This window comes from Hakea prostrata, chromosome 7 (assembly GCF_041222555.1).
Source record: "Hakea prostrata isolate BN-2017 chromosome 7, UWA_Hpros_2, whole genome shotgun sequence".
Classification (NCBI taxonomy): Eukaryota; Viridiplantae; Streptophyta; class Magnoliopsida; order Proteales; family Proteaceae; genus Hakea; species Hakea prostrata.
The window spans coordinates 59,605,728-59,630,010 of NC_142606.1; the positions used below are offsets into that span (position 1 = coordinate 59,605,728).

General features: G+C 39.4%; 2 protein-coding genes across 4 annotated transcripts; both read right to left on the reverse strand.

Moving 5' to 3' along the window:
• Positions 1-1,856: 1,856 nt before the first annotated feature.
• On the reverse strand, positions 1,857-4,759 carry LOC149011528 (large ribosomal subunit protein eL28z-like). The gene is made up of 4 exons (XM_089160399.1): positions 4,667-4,759; positions 4,372-4,524; positions 4,097-4,260; positions 1,857-2,732 (listed from the first exon to the last, which is right to left on the reverse strand). The coding sequence occupies exons 1-4, from the start codon at positions 4,737-4,739 to the stop codon at positions 2,592-2,594; spliced, it is 531 nt and encodes a 176-aa protein (XP_089016525.1). The 5' UTR covers positions 4,740-4,759; the 3' UTR covers positions 1,857-2,591.
• Positions 4,760-6,556: 1,797 nt separating this feature from the next.
• LOC149011529 (uncharacterized protein At1g51745-like) lies at positions 6,557-23,977 on the reverse strand. 3 transcript variants are annotated; one of them, XR_016174281.1, is made up of 5 exons: positions 23,869-23,977; positions 23,198-23,505; positions 19,897-20,969; positions 6,738-8,544; positions 6,557-6,612 (listed from the first exon to the last, which is right to left on the reverse strand). XR_016174281.1 is itself a non-coding variant. In XM_089160400.1 (4 exons), the coding sequence occupies exons 2-4, from the start codon at positions 23,392-23,394 to the stop codon at positions 7,223-7,225; spliced, it is 2,592 nt and encodes an 863-aa protein (XP_089016526.1). In that variant the 5' UTR covers positions 23,395-23,505; positions 23,869-23,977; the 3' UTR covers positions 6,622-7,222. The 3 variants fall into 3 exon arrangements, 2 of the variants coding, with proteins under 2 accessions (XP_089016526.1, XP_089016527.1); XM_089160400.1 differs by lacking the exon at positions 6,557-6,612 and having other exon boundaries at positions 6,622-8,544; XM_089160401.1 differs by lacking the exon at positions 6,557-6,612 and having other exon boundaries at positions 6,622-8,544; positions 23,733-23,977.
• Between the last annotated feature and the right edge of the window lie 306 nt (positions 23,978-24,283).

A 24,283-nucleotide genomic window follows, 5' to 3' on the forward strand; every position in this document is an offset into this window, starting at 1 on the left:
TGGTTTAATGTTGAGGATACGAGAGCTATCAAATGCATGAAGCTCAACCTCCTATCTCAACCTGACAAGCTTGTATGGGGAGCTATTAGATCCGGAGTGTTCACTACCAAGTCAACTTACCACCTTCTCATAATGACAAGGATAGGGAGAATAAAGCAGCAGCTTCATCATCCAGAGGTCCTAAGTGGGACAAGATTAAACCCAAGGTTTGGAAGCTCATTTGGAATTGCAAAACAATGCCTAAGGTTAAAACCCTTTTTTGTGGAGGAGTTGTGCATAGGCACTGGCAAACTGGGAAAAATTCAAGGGTGAGACAAATCATAACTGATTATAGCTGTGGTCATTGTGGTTGGAGAAATGGGACTCAATTGGTTTCTTGAATAAGAATCACAGCAAGGAAGTTTTGAGTAGATGTGCCTTCATTTGCTGGTATTTGTGGATCTCAAGAAACGAAAGAAAAGCCTCTTGGAGCCCAGAAGAAGTCATCAGGAAAGCTCAATGTGGGTTCAATGAATTCTCGTCCTTGGCAGGGTTCAAGATTGGGGCGGAAAGCAAATCAAGACCATTCTTCTTACACCTCAGCATGGGCAGGAACAGTGTCAAGGTTTCACAATTCGTTGTGATGCAGCATTCGTGGAGGAGGAACGGTTGGGTGGCCTAGGTATTGCTGTCCAAAATCACCCTAAGTAGATCATCACCTTGCTTTTTATCCCTACCTGTATTTCCTCTGCACTTTAGAGGGAAGACAAAGCTATTGGCAAAGGATGTCCGGTGGTTGGAGGTTTGGGTGATTTCCGATTGTGAAGGCCTGGTGTCGATTCTTAACAACCAAGGGCATGGAGGTGAGCGGGAGATTTCAGCTCTAGTGGACAACATTTTTATTCTAGATGACTTTATGTCTTGCCAGTTTGCTTCTATTTCTAGGGTTTTTAATGGGCTTGTGCACTCCTTAACTCAGAAGGCCCTCACTGTGCCAACTAGAGTGGAGTGGTCCAATTCCTGTCCATGGGCCCAGAAGGTGCTGCCTCCTGGGCTTGTGTGGTGTACTCATTCTTAAATAATTATGCTTTTTACCATCCAAAAAAAAGAGATCTAATTTGATGGCTACAGGCCTAAGCTTCCCATTCTTTTTATTATGTTCCAAAAGACAAAAAAATCACATGTACAATGGTTAAATTATCCATCATTTGCATCCCAAAGATGAAGAACCCCTGGAGCAGCAAGGAGATGAATTTAGTCAGAAGGGTCCTTAGTCTATTGAACTATGGATTTTTATTTGCAACAACAGTCTGCTGCTTACAATTAAAGGTAAGAAGCATCCAACCGTGTTAAATCAAATAATTAGGGTATAGATATAAATAAACTTTTATTTTTTACATTTAAAAATTTTTTATTTACAAAAAGGGTTTATTATTTTGTAAATTTGCAAAAGCAAATCTCTAAATCTACTTGATTCTAAAAATCAATCATTCTCTACCGTACACCTCTAAATCTCATCTCCTTCCCATTGTTTCTCGTTGCTCCACCTGATCCGCCAATTCCAACCTCTGCTACCACCGTTGCCATCACCGCTGCGGCTCCTCTACCTTTCCGCATGACATCGGCAAAACTCGCCAGCCTGAGACCGAAAAGGTTGACCTTGTTGATTCTTGAAGTTAACCCTTTGAGGGAACCAGACATCAATCCAAAAGTAGGGCACAATGATGTTAATACAAATGGAGTAGAGCCAAATGAAAATTTTGGAGCCAAAAGGCATTAGATCCAACAAATAAGTTAGATACAGTAGAAGTAGAAGTAGAAGTTGTAGTTGCAAAACTTGCAAATCAAAAAGAAATGAAGAAGATGAAAACATAATATTGAGTTTGCTGGAAGGAAAAGCTGGCAGTGGTGGCGAATGTGGCAGTGCCACTGATGTTAGGGAAGGCAGATGATCCAAACGGCGGCATAAAAGAAGAGGTAGGCAAGGAGAATCGTTGATTCTTAGAGTCGGGTATATTAGGAGTCTATTTTTTACAAATTTACAAATTTACAAAATAATAAACCTCTTTAAGTAAGTTGGATGCTTTCTTGAACAAGTGGGACAATCTCGACCTTTAACTGCAGGCAAAAGGGCTGGTACAAATAAAAATCCATTAATCTAGGATAACCCAGAGGATCAGTACTACATGACAAGGCCACAAAATTCGATAATACTAAAAGCAGAAACTCACGATATGTTAACATCTGGACAAGGCCACAAAATTTAAGTAATACTAAAAACAGAAACTCACGATATGTTAACAACTGAAACCTTATAACGCTTTGCAATAATCAGATATCTCAATTTGATAAAATAAAGTAAACCAAAATTTTGCAGATAACGGGAATTAATTCAAACTCCCACATGACTAGAAAAGAAAAAGAAAAAGATCTCGAGAAGAAAATAAGCCCCCTACCCCAATCTCCCCCACCCCGCCCAAAAAAGGGAAAGAAATTCATCAGCCCATGAAACAGAAGGCTCCAATTGACTGCCAAATGTAAAATGGTGATCCAAAAGGACAAGAATCTTAAAAAAGAGAACCTAAAAACCTGTCAAAAAATCACAGCTTTATTCACTTCCTACCACGGACCTTAACCCCCTGCCTGTTCCTTTTCTTGACACCCGACTTGCTAACCCTAAGGCTCCTTTGCACCGCACTAAGCCTAGCAAGGGCTGCATTCTTCAGGTCTGGCCTGTAGTAGTTATCTCCAACCTGTAACCCAAAAAAATGGTGAGATGGATGAAAACAATTTCAAAACATAATTTATAGCGCAGTGAATTACCCACAAAAATAAAAGTGGAAACTATATGCTAAGTACAAACAGATGATAGAACTAAAAGCCACAAATCCATTCACAGAAGAAGGTTCACAGATCAAAACAGTTTAGATCATGACAGCAAAAAACAATGAAATGAATTCAAATCAATCAGTTGAGAGTAGTTCAGAAGCCAAGCAAAACAACATTTCATAGAAGGCTTACTTCCACATTAGCTGCTCATCGGCACCTCACCCCAAAAGAAAGAGAGAAGAAGAAGAAGAAGAAGAAAGGAAACCTTAACCACAGCTGTGCATTTTGGAGAATCATGAAACCAAAGAACCCCCGGACAACTTTGAACAATTCTCAGCCTAGTTTAAATTTTACAGCTGAAAAAAAAATATCCTGAAGGCATGATCTACACGAAACGGGGATGCCATGGAAGGATTACCAACATCACCTCCTGATTGATACCCGAGCAATACAACAGTTGAGAGACGAAAAAATAAATCAAATCAGAGCCATCTCCTACTAAATAGTTGAGCACAGTGGTAAACATGGAAATTACTGGAAAGGAGCAGTTCGGTGGTTTTTCCTTTTCGGTTTTCACTATCACTAACTATTTCATTTCGTGTGGTTGGATTACATTTGATAAACAAATGATTTGGTGTATGAATAACAGAGTATTACCCACCCAAAAAAATAAAGGTGGAAACTATATGTTAAAGTATAAACAGATGATAGAACTAAACCTACAAATCCATTCACAGAAGAAGATTGCAAGATCAAGACACTGTATAGATGACAGCATAATGAAATGTATTCAAATCAATCAGTTAATAGAAGTGGGTAACAACATTTCATAGAAGATCCCCATAGAGGCTTACTTCTTCCACGTTAGCTGCTCATAAGCACCCCACCCAAAAAAAATTAAAATAAAATAAAACCTTAACCAGAGCTGTGTATTTTGGAGAATCATGAAACCAAAGAACCCACGGACACCTATGAACAATTCTCAGCCTAGTTTAAATTTTCCCATACATTGATACCCAATCAATAAAACAGTTGAGAGACGAAAAAAAATTCAAATCAGAGCCATCTTCTACTAAATAGTTGAGCACAGTGGTAAACATGTAAATTAATGGAAAGGATCAGTTCAGTGGTTTTTTTTTTTCGGTTTTCAATATCACTAACTATTTCATTTCGTGCGTTTGGATTACATTTGATAAACAAATGGTTTGGTGATATGAGTATCAAACCCCAACCCTTAGAATCATTTTAAGCTATTATCCTCAATAAGTTTCTATAGAGAATATTATACCTGGTTGACAACAGCCTTAGCCATCCTACGGAATTCCTTCTTCATGACAGATTTGTGGACAGAACTTGCAGGTTTGTTCTGCTTCTTCGTCTTGGTAGTAGCAAGCATCACAGAAAGATCTTTGCCAGCAGGTTGAATCGAAACTGTTTTCTTGTTCGCCAGTCCTAAATTTCCACCGTGAGAATAAAATGTGCGATCAATAGATAGATAACACAGATACGCATTTACAAAATGAAAACGAAAACGAACAACAAAACCCTAAAAGTCTCAAAAACCTGAGTGCTTAAAAGAGTGAACGTTGTAGAGATTGTTGCTCTCCTTACTGAACCGTACACTAGCAGTTCCATTCCCGAACTCCTTGACGAGAAAAGAGTTGTTCTTCTTCACGATCTCCCAAATCAAAGGCCCAGGAACAGTAGCCATTTTAGCTGCACGAAATCACCGGATATTTAGAGACAAAACTACATTAATCAAGAACCAGAATGTGAAATCCGATTGGTGGAAAAAACAAAACAATCTGTAGAATCATCAGTGAACGACAGAAAATTGGAGTGAAGAAGATTTACGAACCGGAGAAGCAGCGAAGGTAGCCTTTAATGTCCTCTGCGGCAGTCGCGATCCTGGGAAGCGAAGAGGGAAACATAATGGTGGACACCACCTTTATATTTGATATCAAAAACCAAACCCTAAGATTGAAATTAATGGTTTCGATAAAGACTAACGCGCGGATATTGAATGTCCTTCCTACCCCTTCAAATATAAAAATTTACTGTTGGGCTTAATGATGGACTACTAGGTGCGTTGTTTTATTTTCTACCAAAATTTATTATACTATACTTTTTTTGCATTATCGTACACTATGTGGTTTTTTTTTTTTTAAGAGAAAAAAAAGTCCTCCGCCGACGGGGTCAGTGCTTGCGCGGGTAGTGCACAGGGCTAATGCTTGCATAGGTTGCACTCGATAAAAAGTCCGCAACATTGTGTAGCGAGGGCGCGAGGTCACCACTACTGCATCCCCTCTTTTCTCTTACCAAAAACAAAGACTATGTGGCTTTGTTTTATCTTCACTACATGATTATTTGTTGTGGTGATTTTATTTAGAGATTTGTATTGAATTTGCATTGAACACTTGGCAGTCTTGGCTGGCAAGAGGCAAAAGAAGCACACGATCCTTGTTGTGCATATGACGACTGTGCTTATATGCATTAGAGAGTATGGTAATCTTGTTGCTAAAGTCTTCAGTCTTGGTCATTATCGACTTCTTCATTTGGCATCATATAGTGGCACTTTAAATGTAATAAGACTATATAACATTGAAATTAATGTGAGAACCTTAATCATTTATTTATATAATTTGATTTCTTTCAACTACTAATGAATGATTCATGGATTCTTTTCATTCCATTGATAATAAGATCATCAGTGTAAATGCAAAATGATTTCAAACCACTTGATCTTGGACCGAATTTTTTTTTTTTTTTTTAATCTAAGATTCATCCGGGCCACACCTCGATTACATTCTCAGAGGGAACTTTATCGTCCGCAAAAGTCGAACCCATGACCTCTCCACTGGAAAGTATGAATCCTACCACTCTACCAACCCTACATTGAATCGTGCCATGAACCTAAGGTCAGGTGAAGGGAAACATGTTTATAATCACAATGCATTTAAACATGTTTTTGCTAAGTGAGGTAGGACTACCATGGACCATGATTGGTGCTTAACAGCTAGGGATTTTCAACTTTTAAGGAAATAAATTGGAAAATCAGACCACCCGGTCTAATCCAATTTCTTTCTGGACCGGCTAAACTTGGTTAATTGGCTTAAGAGTCACCACACCCCAATTGATGGTCAGAGACCTACTTTCTCTTTGATGGTTAAAATATCTAAAATTGCTTTAGTGCTGCCGTAATACTGTGCAGTCTATGGTCCAGATCGAAACTTGTGATCAAGACAAAATCTCAACCACTTGTTTCGCGTAAATGAACTTTTTTTCTGTAAAGTTTAACCATGAAACGAGTAGTTGACATTTCGTCTCAACCACAAATCACGATCTTGACCATCTTGACCATCTTGACCTTAGGCTGCACGCAGCACCCAAGCGAAGTCCTTAAATGTCAATGGAGAAGGTCTAGGCTCACCAAACTAGCTTTCAATTCAAACTATTCAGCTGGATGGATTCCTAACTTCTGAATTTGTGGTCATGCCTTCAGGATTGAGAGTCATCATCAATGCGCTAGGTTAAGCTAGAAATATTTTCAACATTTGAAGGTTTTTCCTTTAAGCCCTGTTCAAGGAGAGAAGAAACACCGAAAAAACATTCTTAAGTAGTTCCTTTTCCTGGTTTGTTATGCAAAAGTACAAAAACAGATCAAATTTCCAAAAGATATTTTCCCCTTTTCATTCCCACAAAACACAAGCCAGAAACATTCTCTAGACAAATTACTGGAAAAAAAGGGGGCTTAACTCATTCAAACTGAACTGTGATGACATGGATGCAGGCAAATCCCAGTTCCTAAACATGGGTGAAGAATAAGAAACCTCATCAACAAACCATAACAATGTTAGTATCAAGAATCAAAATTGTAACCGAGTAAAATGAAATCAAAAATGCATTTTGTAACATAGGAAAAGCTGTACCTGCAAGACACGTTTCAGAAACACGGGACGCATAAAGGAACAGAATTTAATTGATTCCTTCGCTGAATCAGGATCCCTACTTCATATTTGATGTTTCAGGGGCCTCAGAACAGAAACTGGCTTCTTGTTTGCATCAACTAAACTAACTCCAAAAACCAAATACACTAGGAGATAATATTACATCATATACAAAGACACTACAGCCCATGCTTGTCTTGCTATACCACAATGATCTGAGACAATATTCAACTAGGGTACAAAGGACATGTCTCCTACCAGTTCAGTTCTACAACAACTAAATGTCAATTCAAGAAGAGAGCAGGCTTAATATATTGTTCTGCGATCAGTCAGCATGTACATTGCTAAACACTGAGAACCCATTGACAAAATGTGAATAGAATGCTAAAACCAAGTTCCATTCATTCCTCTTCAAATCAAAAAGGCACAAGTCCCACCACACCAGACCCTTAGATAATGTCATTGAATCATGGGTTGCTACAGGAGAGGCCATGATGTGCAGAACGTAACGAACAGTTAACAGCTTCATTCATCCTACTAAACACGATCTTCAGGGGAATACAAGCACTATTAGGTCCCTTTAGCTTCTCAACAACTGGTTTCTTCTTGTCCTCACCTGGACCATGAGTAAATGAAGATAATCTGCGAGTCTTCCTAGACAGAATACCAGGTTTCCTAATCTTGGGAGACTTTTTAGGCGATAAAGTGGGTTGGTCATTCAAATGCTTCATAGGGTTTTGGTAATATTCCACATGGGTCGGCACTGCACTACTGGTTAGAGCTTGCAAAACACCATCAGTACTTTCATCACCTTCCAGAAGCAATGATTTATTAAGAACATCTGTTGATTGATCTGACATATTTTCTTCTGGAAAATCATATAGATCACAAATGCTGCTGGCTGGGCAACAGTCATAATTACTCATTAGGAGATCGTAGTAACCATCATTCACCACCTCAACTGTAATAGGATGGCCTATAATAGCTTTACCATTCAATTTGCTCATAAGTGAAACCAAAGGTACATGCTGACCCCGGTAACTAGCCCGTACTTCCAGCTTTACATCATATAAGGGACAACCACCAGAAAATTTTATAATGTGTCCATCCGGAATATGATATTTGGAGTATAGTGCTAAATGAGATTGGAATTGGGGAAGTAACCTTTGAGTTGTCAGAGGAGAAATAGGTGTGCCCCTGGCCAAGAATGATTCTTTACTTCTCATATGTGTCGTTGGTTCACCTACTGGAGATTTCTCATGAGAAAAAGATTGGCTCCTTTTAACATCTGCAGTCATTGTGACATCTTTACTTCGGCATTTCATCTTCCCATATTTTCTTGAATTGTAACAGGGATGTCCCATTGGAAGTTCCATCCGAGTAAGGTCACTGCTCCAATTATGGAACTCATCCCACTGCCTTGACTGGCCAAAGGCCTCAACCTCAACTTTTCGACCACAGCTTGGAAACTCGTCCAACTCCCATATACCCCCAAGGCCTTCTGACTGATGATCCTTGTCCCTTGATCTCCTCGAGTCCACATGGTTTTCCCCAGTTTTACTCAGGTTTCTTGTATTTCTCTTCCCTTTCAGCTGCCACTTTGAGGAACCTTTTTCTATTTTCTGGCTAGCATTATTAACATGAATAGACATGCTAGTGGAACCAGATTCTTCGAGACCTTCAGTTCTTAAGGACACGGTCTGAACTTGAGAGTAAGGCTTAGATTCCCCAGCAACAGCGCCAGACTGAAGCTTTCTGGATGAAAATGAAGCTAACAAAGGAGAAAACCCTGGTGGGATAGAAATGGCATATTATTGTCCTACCTATCAACTAAAGAGAAGAAAATGGTACATGAACTGTAACCAAGATGTTTACCAAAACAAAGCATCAAAGATGAAACTCCAAAGTGAAAGATATCACATATACAGACATTATGGAAATCATGATGTTCAACTTCTTTAAATTTCTCAAACACGTTAAAAACATCTATTTGAACAAAGTCACATACACACACCCATCTACTCACAGCCATCCCTAGACCTACTCCTAAGACCCCTCACCCAATAAGGACAACTTAGAAATCCCCTGCTTCAACTAAATATAAAATTCTTAAATAAGAAATATGTCAAGAAAAGGTGTCATACATTGCAGGCAAAAAGAGCAGTGTAGTCTCTCACGTTCCTCATGTGCAAAATGCATAGGTCTACTGAAGGATTTGTAGAAATACTATTCATTGAATATGTTAATCTTGTGAAAGCAGTGTTAAGGCTTTGTGATCACGAGATCATGCCACACGGAGGGAAGAGAGAGGGTCAGTGGTGGGTTATAAATATGAGGGAAGGTGTGGGGAATCGTTATGGAATGTTTATGTGAGTGGTTTTGGGCAGCCTATGGCTGAGGGACAGCGTTTGCTGTGGCAGTGACTGGCACCATCATAGCCAGTTTATCTTTGTTTGCTTTATTTCAGTAATTAAATGTTATTAATTTTCATATTTGATTTGCAGGTTCTTATAAAATGGTACCAGAACGTGTTTTGATCCAAGGGAGGGAAGATGGGACAGAATCATTCATGTTTTCCGGCAAAGGGGATGTGCAAAATGGCTTCTTGAAATTTTGCTATTCTATTGGAAACACTAGGTCAACAATGATCATAGGTTGGTGGTGGCGCTCCAACATTTGGAAGGAGAGGCGTTAGCATGGTTTTATCTAAAGAAGTAGGTGGATTTTGATTGGACAAGCATCAAGAAAGCTCTGAAACTAGAGTTCAGTGAAGAAACTGGGCCTAGAACTGCAGGTGCTTCAGAGAGCGGGGACAAACCATGGGGTATAGTGAGCATGCTGGAATCAACAGTGAGATTGTTCATGCTCAAAGAGGTATTCCCTGCGGAGAAGAAAGAGGGGTTGGGGCTGATGAATATGAAGGCCAAGTTGTCTTGGAAGAGAGGAAATGGAAAGCACCTTCTACAATGGTGTCAACCTTCACGAAGAAAACAACATCACCCAATTTTATTGAGCTGGATCAGCATGACTATGGATATTGCATCCAATACGCCCAGAGCGAGGTGGTTATTAGGCGTACTTACCTCAGATCTCCATTAAAGGGAAGCATCATTGGTTCAAAGTAGAGGTCGGCTGGGCAGCGCAACCTCCAACGAAACCACCATGGCTGATGGCAATGACAAGGGAGAACTCATTGGCACCATGGAGACAAAAATGGCATGATTTCCAGCGACATGTTACCCTCAACCAAGAAGAGAAGCATGTATCACAATTAGCAGCAATTGGGGAGAAAACTAGGGTTTTCATCTTGAGTCTCATTTGGGAAGAGACGGTCCAGGGAGAGGACCTGGTTGGACCAATGGTTTGCTTGAATGCAGCCCTGAATGTGGGCTGGATGAGGCATATAGGCCATCAAAATAAACTAATAGAGTGAGCTTTAAGGGGCCCAACTCAAGTGCCGGCTGTAAGGGTGCTGCATCAAACCCCTGCCAAAAGTATAAGCAAGAAACAGGCTCCGAAGAGAACTAATCGGCCCAGCCTAGCAGGGAAAACGCTGCCAACTCAGAGAGTTTGTGGGCCATTAGTAACAGATTTAACAGGAACACTTAGGGAAAACCACCATACCCTCACCCCCTAACTTCCATCTTCTCAACTGATCTTGCGCACCAAGGAACACAACCGATGGAGGCGGAAACCGGGAGCTTGAAGACCAGCAATTGATCGCCGTCGAGCCCCCAGAAACCGATGTTAGTAGCGGAAGACCCCCAATGGACGATGGCAGCAATGGAAGTGGCCTAGTACCTTCGACAGAACCACCTTCTCACTCCTTTCACGCGGGAGGCTTGGAAAATAGAGATCATTTAGAAGCTCTCTTACATCCTGAGATATATCTGACATGGCTGAACACAGGACAGATTACATGCTTTGAAGGTGAAGGGAAATCACTTAGAGTTCTTGGATTCAATCAAAACCAGAGGGATGCAATCATGAAGATTGTAATGGAGTTTGGAGTAGGGGAATGTGATTGGAATGAGTTTACTCCATGGTTGAAGCAGTAAGGCCTCTGAGGAAATTAAGGACTATAACTCTTTTCTTCACGATTGACCATCTGTTTAGACACCGAGTCAACAACGGCTTAGCGTATGCAGAAGACTATGTGGAACAGTCTCCGTCTCCTATTGCTATTTTTGCTAAGTTTCTCTCTTTTGGGGCTGGTGGGTTCGGTGCTATTTTGACCATAATTGAATTTCTAGAAGAATCCCTTCTAGAGGGCCAGATATGTGATCACACCTTGTTCTGGATTACTAATAGAGCTCCTCAAGTGCTGCAGATGTTTCAACAGAGAGCTTTTCCACGAGTACAACGTTAATGGTCAGCATACTGACATAGATTAAGGACAGTGTCAAAAGAACCCTTGAGTCCTTGACACTGAATTGGCATGGCTGTGCGGCAAGCATGTGAACACCGAGCCTCTAATCTTCCCTCATCTTGGGGAAAGGTTATGGAATGTTTATGTGAGTAGTTCTACAACATTTTCTATGGGGGTGACTGCACCATTATAACCAGTTTATCTTTGTTTGCTTTACCAGTAATTAAATATTATAATTTTCATATTCAATTTACAGGTTCTTATCACAGCCACTGGGCGGTTTCAGAGGCTCTCTGGCATGTTTTGGATGTTTACTGTGGGCTTCTTGTGGTTATAGCACTACATCTTCAGGTGAGAGGAGGAAGCTCCTAAGAAACTTCACTCTGATGGCCTTTCTATGATATTGGAAGTGTAAAACAATATTATATCACTGAATTGGCTGGCTGGCCAAGGATGCCTTGTACACTAGTGAAACCATGTTATGGAATATTATATCCCATATTTGGCTGACAGGTCCACACTACACACGAACCCAAACTAAACAAAGAATTTTGTACTTCCTGGCCCCAAAACAGACTCATTCAGTGAAGGTCTTGTAGATTTGCATATGGAGGAAACAATTAACCATAGGATGTAAAGATGGATATCAGTGCACTTCAGTTGAAGGCAAACAAATGACCTTTAGAAGGACAAGAAATCAGAATCAAGTACTGGCAAGGGAAGGTCTCATGAAGGGTCTAGAATATCAACAGATTAGGATACAAACCTACAAACATAACAAGAAAGTTATCACAGGAATATCTCCGCAATGATTAGGACTACTACTTCACAATAAAAAACGAAGTCGTGGATTCTAACATGCATACTCATGTCCCAAATATCTGACTTTAAGCTATCTAACCATTTCAATATCTCCATCAGATGTGTAACAAATACTTCTGCATTTGCATTGTCTAAAAGAATTTCTACTCAAGCCTTCAGAAAATGGCTCAAAGATCCGTTTGAGATTAATGACAGGATGTTATAGTTCATATTGCCTTAAGAGTAACATTTATTTTCTAGTTTTAACAGTTGCTCCATGTTACTTTCAGAACAGTTACGTTTAATCTCAGACCATAAACTCAACTCATTCTATTCACTCTGTCCCTAGCAATGGGAGATTATATCATATACAAAAAAAAAATTTAAACTCTGGAACTAAAACTCTCTTACTAGGACATTAGTTCAAATAAAAAGAAACAAACTAAATGTCCTACACATCTGGCTTCTAAAATAAATAGAATAAAATAAACAAAGGCATAATCCCTCAATATAACATCAATTATTAAAATCCTAATAAACCCAAGACTCAAGCTGGACCTGATTCATCTCTATCAGATAACCATGTTTGGGCCGGTCACTCTGAGAATGACATGTTTCATGAAGGAAAAGGGCAAGAATGAAAGAAAAATGCATCAGATGTATAGGGATGTGTTAGGGAAATAATTCAACCATTCTCATAAGGTTTCGATGATTACAAACACATACAACAAAGATCTAACAATCTAGTCTTGTGATTAAGTTAACCCAAAAAGAATACAAGAGGATAAACTCAAGTTCAAGTATAAAGTATACATCGCATTGAAGCAGTCCAAGTGGCACATAGAGACCAAGATTAAGGGACTCAATACATGGAGGACCTTGGACTGGACCTACCCACATGCAAGCACACTCCAAAGACTCAAGGATGAAGAAGTGACAAGTTTGAAGACAATGCACATAGAATGGGAGAGTGGCACATTTGAAAGCATGTAATTTTTCAGATTGTGTTTTTATAAAGCTAATCACATGGGCAAAAAGGTTTATTAGCACACTCCTTGGGGGTATAAAAGGAATTTGAAAAATATTCACAGAAAGCCCCCAAAAAAACCCATGAATTGTGTGCCAGTCGATCATGGGCCAAATTGGCCTCCTCGACCGTCAGCATCCCAAAGAACTTAAGGTATGAACTATGGAAGCCTTCTGGTTGAACACCAACATGGGTCAACTATGAATCGGTCATGACAGCTGGCTTAGAAATGCTAGTTTTGAATGGCTATATTGAGCCGGTGGACTGTGGGAGTACACTGGTCAACCATGAGTAAAAAAATATGACCATTTTCTATCCGTTGGGATGCAACTCAAACCCAATTGACTAGGCTATAAATAGAGGTCTTAATGACTCTTACCAAAGCTATTATTGCCCTCATAATTGTACTTCAACTCTATTCATCTAGTCTTTCTAAGCTTCGGAGGTCCATCCTTTTTATCAACAAGGGTGAGGTGTCGACCTCAAGGTAAATTTATTGGAGCATGGACACCATTTAAGAACATACATTCTTCATCTATAAGACCTTAGCGGTATTTGTCATTTTTGTTCTTTTAAATTTTCATTTGTAATTGGGAGCTCTTGCCTTGATCACGATTTTGTAGAGTTGTCACCACCCACTATACTGAAAGGAATAGATCGGTAGAGAATCCTTTAAGGTCTAGAAGGGAGTGGACGTTGATTCAATTGAATTGAACCTACAAATCCTTGTGCCTTGTCTCCTTACTTTGTTTCCCTGCTTTAACATTTTTATTATTAATTAATTGCGAGGACAAGGCAAACTTCGCTAGTCAGTACCCATCCCCCCCCCCCCAGGTCAACTTTCAGGATGTGCATCATCATAGGGTGCATGTCCATGGATATCACATGGAGGAAAGGAGCTGAAGTTGATGCTTATGTGGCAATTGAGCTGCTGCTGCTTGGAAGGTAAAGGTGAAGTAAAATTTTACGCAATGGAGGGGCAAATGGAAGTTGTACAAGATAAGTGTACAATAGTCATTGTAGTTGAATAAGTGCATATTGGTTGTACTTGCAATGCAAGGCAAAGCACCACTAAAAGGGATAAGATGGGGATTTCATGGGAAGAGGAACAAAAGAAAATGAAGACACAAGTGAGCTTTTCTTAATCCAAAAGTAGGATGTTGTTCTTTCTGCCTTATTGATTTTTGAGTACAAGAGAGGAGATAGAAAATCATGGGGAGGAGAAAATGGGTGATTAAAGCCGGATTTTGGGAAGATAGAGCTCCAAGCTTGAGGGCCCAAAGCTTGAAGGTGGATTCATTCGCTTCAAGAGGTAGGTGTATTTCTTTACCGGGTTATTTTGGGAAAGATTTCAGAAAGGAAAATGAAGAAGGTAGGAAGGAGGAGGTAGAGAGAGAGTAATAGAGATCCATAGGGAAGAGGAGAGGGAAACTGTAACCCCAAAAAACATATAGAAAGACAGAAAAAGGACAAAGTGAGACCAATAAAAAGAAGAAAAGAGATGGACTTGTGCAACAAAGAAAGGGAAAGAGAGTTAGAGAATTTAGGAAAGAAAACAAAAAGATGGAGCTAGAGAGTGAGAATAGGAAACAAAATGGGAAAAGGGGTGAGAGAGAGAAAGAGAGAGAGAGATAATGTGTTTCATTTTTGAAAATAGAGAGGGGAACAAAAGAGGGAAAGCACTGCAGGCAGAATGTACAGAGCCCCTCATCTGCATGTAAGTAGGACATTAGTAGAACTCAACCACTGCCATACCAATTTAGCAACTCTATTAAGGTGCCGTGGATTCAGAATTGAATAAATCAATCAACTATAAATTTCAACATTGTTCCAACTTCCAATATAAGAGCCTTTGATCCCCAATCTTTAATGTAATTACCCTAATAATTATAAGATCAGACTTTTAGCCCTTTTTGGGTCTAATAATTGACAAGGGCCTAAAGGATTATATCCCCAAGAACAATGAATCTCCTGAAGTCCTTCATTACTGAAAGTGTGATGTGATGAATATTTGCTGAACCAAAATAAATAAAAATTTGCTCATTATATAGATCAAGATGATCTCTTAAGCAAATGGCAACCATCTCAATGGGAGATCTCCAGAGATGCAAAGATTCTATTGGAAGTAATTGAAAAGAGGTTAAAGGGGATTTACAGAGAGACAACAAGGCAGCACATGAGGAGATAGGAGATGAATAGGAAGAATGGCTTAGAAGAAGGTGATGGTAAAGCTAGGGAAGTCCCTTAATAATCAACTAATGCAGGGTTTGTGAGATGGAAAGGGTAAAAGAGAATTTAATCAACTAATTTCTCAGTCACACAACTGGTTTGAGTAGGGCAGCAGCAGGATTAAAACAGTGACTTAGGAGTCTCTCAACATCCGTAGCAGTCAGGAATACATTCAACAAATCTAAGACAAGAGAAAGGAGTTAAGGAGGCACTGATAGGTTTATTTAACCTTTTCAGCAAGGCTCCTCCTTCAGGCCTATGATTTAGCAGTCACAGCAAGGTTTCCTAGACCCAAGGTGTTTAGCCCTCACAGCGAGGCCCAATCCATTCTTATCACTCAAATTGGACAAGAGAACTATATACTCAAAGCAAAGCTTCATTAATCAGTACAAAATCCTTGGAGGTGGAGCTTGAGTACAGCATAACAGCATAAATATTTATGGAGGCGTGCTACTTGCTATGCAAGTTATATAGAAAAATAGAAGGTACTAATCTAAGAATAGAAAGTAAATTTGCAGAGAATATAGCTGATTCTCTGAACTAAAAATAGAAACAAATTAATAGCAACCAGGACCCAATAAAAACAGAAACAGATATATCTTAACTCCCCTGCATAAACAAACTTGATGCTTCCAGAAATCTCCCATGAGTTGGTCGTGAGCCCCATGGAATCTTCTCTTAAGTTGTAATATTCTCACCAAGGCCCCAAAAAAAAAAAAAGGCTGTGAGCCTGTGACACAGTCAATGTGAATAGTGTTTTGGCCTTTGCTGGCCCTTCTAGAAGGCCTGCTGGACTGGTTTGACTGGATCCTATTCTGGTCCACCTGAAGCTGCTCTGATGGACCATTATTGCTGACCAAGATCTACATCAAGTGATCAGGAGAAAACATGGCCATTGATGTTGGACATAGCTGAATTTGCTTATAATAGCTCCATCAGTCGCACCACCAGGAAGACACCTTCTGGACTTGTTCTTGGACAGCAACCCATTAATATTGTCCCATTGCCACCTAAGCATGACTTAGCATTGAGGCTGATGAGTTCTTAATGCACATTACAGAGGTGCATGCAGCTGTTCGACAACGCATAACACTCAACACTGAAGGCTACCAAGCTACAGACAACTGTCATAGGCGTTATGTGGAGTTTCCGCCAGGCAATATGGTTATGGTATGTATTCAGAGTCCTCATATCGTTAACTGCCAACCTTGATTGGCCCCATTACCACTTGGATGTTAAAAACGCCTTCCCCTATGGGGATCTTGTGGTGTGGTGAAGGTGTACATGGAGTGACCTTCTTGAAATTGTCTCAAGGGGAGATGTCAGGCAAAGTTAGCAGCCTTCATCAGGCCATTTATGGACTGAAACAATCTCCTGAAGCTTGGTTTAAAAGATTCAGCTCAATTCTTGAGGTGTATGTTGATGATATCATCACCTCTGGAAATGATGCTCCCAGCATAGCAGATGCAAAGACTTACCTTCATTGCCACTTCCAAATGAAGGACCTAGGTCCACTTCCATACTTTTGGGGTTAATCTTTCACCAAAGAAAGTATGTGATTGACTTACTAACTGATACATGATTTCTTGCTGCCAAATCAATTGACACCTCTATGGATCCTCCTAAAAAGTTTGGCAACACTAAAGTGAAGACTTTGGGACTCGTATGCTCCAAGATGGGCATGGATGACTTGTATGCTCCAACTTGACGGGCAATGTTAATTGATTAAGTAGAAGTTAAATAAAGAGTCAAGTCTAGGTGTCGCAGGTCAGGTTTGGTCTTACTTGGACCAGATTTTTATGTATTTAACTTAGGATAAATAGAAGGGGTGCAGGTATAATCTTGTATGATCTGATTGTTACTAGATTACAAGAGATATGAGTTAGACTGCTTGTAATCAGTTTAGGAAACTTGTGAACTGAAGATTAATGGAATGCCAACATATTCTCTGTATGAAGGGGAGGCTGCAACTTCTGCAGCTCCTCCTTCTTACTTCTTCTCCATTCTTTCTTCTCTGTCGTCTCACAATCTCTTCTCTGGTTTCAGTGTTTTAAACTGCTGTGCAACACAACTCATCCAAGTAATGAGTTTGTCCATACCCTTACTAAAGTTATACTCTAGTCTAAATTATAGACTTGGTTCAAGTTGGACTTTTTTGTTTTGTTATTATGAAGCACATATTATGCACAGGTGTAGTTAGTTGGTCGGAGTTTGTCACAAAAGAGGCACCATTTTCAATGAGAAAATTCATCGTCAAAGGTTAGGTAAATAGGTAGTAGCTGAGTAACTGCTAGACTTTGTAGTAGTTTGTTGTCTGGTGGGTTAGCCTATAAATAAGACAGGCTTCTTTCAGGATTATCAAAGCTTTCTTCCCTTACGAGAGTACTAGTGAGTTTATCAAGGGTGCCCAGGTAAGATTCCTATGGTGAAGCAACTAGTGGAACCTTAGGCTGCCATCTATCCTCTTCATCTACACATTTCTATCAACTTGTCTATCATCGTTTACAGAATCAGCAAGAGTGCTAGTTCTCCTCATCCCACTTCAATAACCATCTTTCCTTCTCTGGTTGCAACCCCAGTAACTTTGGTTGGCAGCCTTTTAGGCCTAGACCAGTTCACATTCACAGTACCGTGAACAGTATTTTGGCCTTATTTCTTCATGTTTTGTCTTCTTACAGCAATCCAAGTTGACTGATCAAAATTGTAGAGCAAGGGGACCTTCTAGTAGGACCAGCCAGCTGGCTGGTTGAAGCTGGCATCCAATGCTGTTTCAAATTGGTCTTAGCGGGATTTTGTGGCTGGTTCCAATCTGTGAAAATTCTATTTCTCGGTCAGCCAAAACAAAAGAGTAAGACCAGAATCTAACCAAGTTAGTGCACTTATCTTTTGGCTGAATCAAAGCCAAGTTTGAGCGGGAAGCATACAATTACTGGGATCTTACCAAGAAACTGAGATGTTATTGAGATACTAACCCGTATCCCATCTAATCTCAGAATCCCAAATATTGAAATATAATGAGATCTTGATATATGTTTGGGAGCAACATGCGACGATCGTCTGCACTAATTCTCTGACAAAGATTGGGAAGGTTTCTCTTGCACATGTACTGACCACAGAATTGCGTGTTAGTGGTTCCAATCATGATGACTCCCTCATCACATTAGGTCAAGCTGAGCACGCTAGAAGAACAATTAGGGACTGGCAAAGCCTTCAGTCTTGGTTCACGGTTTGAGTCTCCATTCACCGATTGGCCCAATAATGGTGACAGTCTTTGGCTCCAATATTGGATCTCGCTCTCTGAACTTCGGTCTACCAAACCTTGTTTCACTCACCGCCCTCCTCACTTCTACTTACCAACTATATCATACAGCTCGAACATGCCACAAATGCCAGAGCATGGCTAACTGCTGCTCCGCAAGGGCTTTGCACCCCCATTAGATTAGAGCTTTCACGCCGGTCACTGACACGACAGGCTTTCATTGTTATATTTGGGAGCTTGTAATTTGGATCATGTAAACTTAGAATGCAGCGGACAGAGGTATGCCCTAGCATTTCTCAGAGACATGTACATTTACTTTTATACTGCAACAGTTAGTTCTCAATTGGGATCCAATACCCTCCTATTTTTAGTACATTAAGAAAAATCAAAATGAACTCGAGTCCCTTGTGGCACATGACAATCACTCAATCAAGATGCGGGATTACTGTTACACTGCCTAAATTTCAAAAGATAAAAAGCCCATAGGGATCTTAAGATGTATTTAACATTGTTGCAGCCTCCAAGCTCAGATGATGGCATGTATACTCTAGCTTGAGGGGGAGTGTTAAGATATGTATCACAATAGGATGATTTCCCTATCATGGATTACCTGATTGCTTTGTGTTTTCAATTGTAAGTAGAGTCAGGAGAAGTTGTCAGTTACCCAGTCTAAGCAAGTTTCCTATCTCTTATGGTTCCGCGCATCATCTTGCATTCTTCTCTTCATAGACTAATTAGGCTTTCTGTTTGTTATTGTCTCAAGTTTGATGTACTATTTCCAAGCTCATACTTGCTACTTTCTGTTTGTTGCTAAATCTGGACTTCTATGTTGACAATTTGCTATTTTTGAAACTACTCCTTATCTTCAAATCTGACAATTAGATCAACATAAGATTGTAGACTCTTTCTCCTTGAAAAAATAGATTATTTCAACCAGAATTTCATGCATACCTGCTTTGTTAAGATAGAGTTATCTGGTCTCTCAGATCAGGTTGTCCCCATAACCTGTAGCAAGCTAATCTCCCACTGGGATTTACTGCATTAAAAACAGTAGCTGAATCTTCCCCAGCCAATATATTGAGGAAACCCCTCTCAAAGATCGAACCAGCAAGGACATGAGTGGAGATCTATAAGCACCATTTTGCTAACACACACGTCGTAGTTTTTCCAGCTCGATTCTGGCGAGCACCTCTCATAATCTCATAGTTGCTTGTGTTGTAGTACGGCCTAGCCCATTCCAATGTTCAGATTGAGGCTAGGATTTACAAGGCACTACCCTCACAAAATCTTCCTCAAGAATATTTAACATTGTTCAGCTGATTATCAATTCATACCCATAGAGAATTAAAATGAAGCAATTAAGCAAACCTCAGGTATATTTTATGGAATCCTCAAAACCAATAAAGTAATGAAATGATAAAAATAAATGAAAAGAAAGAACCAAATAAAAGCATACCTCCAGTATGTGTTTCTTCTCCAACAAATGGGACATCAAACAAGTTATCAGAAAAGTCATTATCTGGGAATTCTGAATCACTGAATTCATTATCCCTTATTTCAGAATGAAAAGGAAGACCATCAACTCCAGCACCACAAGTGCCATCAGAACCATTTAATGAGGTTTCCTTCTCACCTGAAACCACGGTACTATCTGAATTATTATTGGCTACAACTGAAATAATCGTCTTTCTTGACGGTGTTGTCTCTAGTGCAAATCCACCGTTGTCTGTGAATCCTCGAAGAGATGATCCACTGGGACTGGCACCTTGAACAACAGGAACAACTACCATGGTTGTACTCTCCAAAACCTTTGTTAGTGGACGACAACGATTTTTCCTTTTCAAGTTTTCATAAACATTGGCTACCTGAGATTTCCTTTTTCTCAAGTTTAAGCAGTAACTCCTGCTGCTATTGACATGACCTCCGTTGGAGAAACTATTATTAAAATTAGACTCATTCAGTGAAGCACTATCTAGTTGAACCATCTCATGCGACACTTCACTGTGAGAAATATTGGTATTTCTTTTTGACACAGCTCCCATTCCAAGGTCCTCAAGACCTCGCATACGCTTCTTTCTTTCAGTTCCATCATCCTCAGAATCATTGGGAGTTTTATCTTTCTTTTTCTGCACTGTATGCAACTTAGAGCTACTTAAATAATTTGGATCTTCAAATGATAAACCAGATTGAGACAACTCTTGTGTTGAACTTCCTTCAGCAATATTCACTTTCCCCACCACAGACTCCTTTTCTTTGCGCAGACCAAACTTCTTTTGTGATTCTCCAACCCAGTACTCATGTTCCATACCAGCTGATCCAATCGTCCGGGAATGAAAATTATGTTCTTTGTTCGCTTGGAGAGCACTTTCAAGCTCAAGGGCTTGAAGAATAGCATCTTCCCGGCGAGCATATTTCACAACTTTCTTGCTAAGATTATCCGCAGAGGCCTTTGCTTTTTCAATGCATTCATCATACTCCCCACAGTGAAATGCTTTCACCCTCTTGGACTTTTCAAGATTATACCAATCCCTGAACACCAAAAGAAGTAAGAGTGAAACTAGAAGTTATGAAGAAAATTTTACTATATAAAGCTTTAAGTCAACTGAAAGCATCCCCAAAGTGCTTCATGTAAATAAAGCATGGACACAATAATCTCCGGAAAATATATTCAAATAGTCAAGATGTTATGTATTTCATGAGACAAGAAGTCATACTTTGGCTTCCATACATTAACTTTCTCTCTCTTTATCTCCCTATTTCTTCCTTTATCCTTTTTAACAAGAAAATTTCATAGTGGACCTTCTTCTTCTCTGTCTCACTCCTATTGGTGCTGTTGTTTACTGATACTCTTCATAGCACCAACCTCTCTCAACATGAATCTGTCAAAATGGATGGACCATTTACCCATTAATATATTGACCAGTTTCTTTCTCCCTACTAATCTCTGCCTCTTCTTAAAACCCAAATCAGTATTAAAACTCTTCCCACCAACTCTTCCTTGAAGTTCAGTCCTAAATCTAACATCCTGGCTGTCCTGCATCAAATATTTAACATGGCATACAGTTCATTTCCTCTTTCCAGACCCATACCATTGCAGGGGCTTCTGCACAGAACCTGTAGAAGCTAGAAGCTCCCCTCAATTTCCAATCAATAAATTCCTTCCAAAAGGATACAGAAAATGACAAATGGGCATGTAACAATCTTTCCAATGAATAAGCATCTAACGATTTGTGCATTAACTCATGCAGTTTTTCAAACATCAATTACACAGTGTAACCAAGTCATCAAGACAGTAAGTTTGTTTGCTCTTTTCTCTTTTGTTGGGGGTGCAAATGAAGATACTAATTAAGAGCCCAACCGAACAACTGAACTATCCCAGTTTTTATCTGAAATTTAGACCACATGATAGAGTGCAACAAAATATAATTAAAACAACTGACAGAAAAATAGATTTGAGGCAATAAAATGCTACCCCAAAAAATAGTAAAATGAGATAACAACATAAATATTGGGGGAAAGAGAACTTGAGCAAATCCCAAGATAGCAACCAGAGAACATAACTTTTTAAATATGTAATGACATACATTATGGAACCATCAGCCATTTATAGATTAATTATAAATTCACTCCCTAGAATTATTTCCCCTGTACATTCTCCAACCCAAATTTTGAAGTAAAACCATATTTATGGTACAGCAACCATAACATGATAACAATCAGTACAGCTGAACAACAGAATATTGTTTGCAATTAGCACTAGGAAGCCTTTTAGTATGATGGTTCAATACTATTAAAGAGTGCAATTATTGTTCAGCAGAAAGCAATAGGACTATGTGCCACATTATGTAGCAAGTGAAAAAGCTTGTTAATTAAAACATATGGACCGAAAGCAGAAAAATAAAAAATAATACTGTGTAAGTGTGTTCAAAAATGTTGGTAACATAAACTGCCGTCCGGACCATGTAAAACATTTTGAATAAGAACCAACTCCTTCATATGAAACACAGTTGATCTTCACATGGATGTGAATCTTCCAATCGATTTTCAGAACCAAACAGGAAAATGAATCTATAGTGACTATGGTTCCTTAGATGGAGCAATCTCTCCAGACTACCATGGTAAAGAAAGCCTTGATAATTTAGAATACAATTTCCTCAATGCTGAAACAAACAAATCAATCATGAAGGGAAGAAATGGCTAAAAAACATAACAGATTTCTTTTGGCAAAAAGATCCAAGAAAAATTAACAAGATCAGTAGCCTGTGAAAGATACATGGCAGTTCTTTCACAGGGAACAAAACACCATTCACCAGATATGCATAAAAACACCATTGGACTCTTACGAGGGTGATAAATGATTCCCATAAACTCAGTAATGTTCATCAACGTATCACCACTTAAGGAAAAAGGCCCAAAACTCCCGGAACAATTGAATAAAAACTAAAATTCACATTCCCCCGCAGTTCGTTACTGTAAACCACAACCAGCAACAGAAATTGAATAAAGAGGAATGCTGACATATGATGTGTGAGCCATAAGGACACCAGGCTGTAAGCATATTGTTCTAGCGGGGAGGGAAGAGGGGAAAGACAACAATGAGAGGCCAAACTAGCAGCTACACTGTTTATTCAGAACTAAAAATGAAAATGCAATAACAAAACTCAGCATAGGATGAAAAAACTTTATCTTTTCTCCATCTCCATAAGCTTAAACATCAGCAAATAAGCATGCGATCTAAAAATACTAAAACCACTCACACACTAGCGTCCTCTCTTCCCAGGAGCTTCACGGGAGTCCCCGATCTCGGCGAAACCAAGCAACTCTCTGGCAATTCATCTAGACCCATTATTCGGCCAGGCCACCATGACCCATTTCGACGCCTAACCCAGACCAGGCCTCCGACTGATGCATCTATAGCTTTAGCTTTCCCTCTTCGTCTGCTGACACTCCTCATTTTTGCTCCAAAAGCAACCTCTAACTACTAATCTTAGTCTCCATTTTGATTTTTCACATGGACAGTGCCTTCAGAATCAGAGCTCTCTCCGAACACTGCATACATCTTTCACTGCGAGCAAAGAAACAAGAAACGGAAAGGAAAGAAGAAGAAGAAAAAAAAACTTACTCAGCTTCATGCTCGACGAAAGAAGTATAACAGATATCCAGGAACAGAGAGATATGAAAAGACCAAAACCCACAAGACAAGCAAGAACATGAAAAACCAAAGAAAGAAATAGAAGATAGGGTTCAGATTTTTGAGGAGATAAAAGACGGAAAGACTTGTTTTTCCTTGACCTTCGCTTGAATCATCTCATTATCTCCTCTCTTTTACTCTTGTTTGCTTTGTTTCTTAAGGCGTAGCCATGATTTTTGAGGATGCAGAAGAGAGATGAGCATCAGAACTGTAAAGCTCCTGTTAGATCGAACGTACCTTGTTGGGGTTTTTTTTCTTTTTCCTGCATTTTCTTTTAAGCCGAGAGACGTTGTTTTCAGACACGAACGGAGACGGAGAAAGCCAGCAAGAGCTTGGTAGACATTTCTTTTGCTCTGTTTATTTTAAACCTTTTGTTTTTCTTGGTGAAGATGTAACGGACGGGAAGTGCTGAGGTGGACTGATGCATTACTACTGATGATGGACGATGACGTGTATTTCTCTTTCTTTTTTTTTCTTTTAAAAAATAAAAATAACAACAAATTGCAATTGCACTCTAAGATGAAAGCTTTAAAGCGATAACACTCACTTTATTTTTGAAAAAACACAGACACTCCATTTATTAACTATAGTGTCTATTCTGTTAGTGAAATCATTAACGGTTAATCCACTGTTTATTTTTCTTTAATTTCAA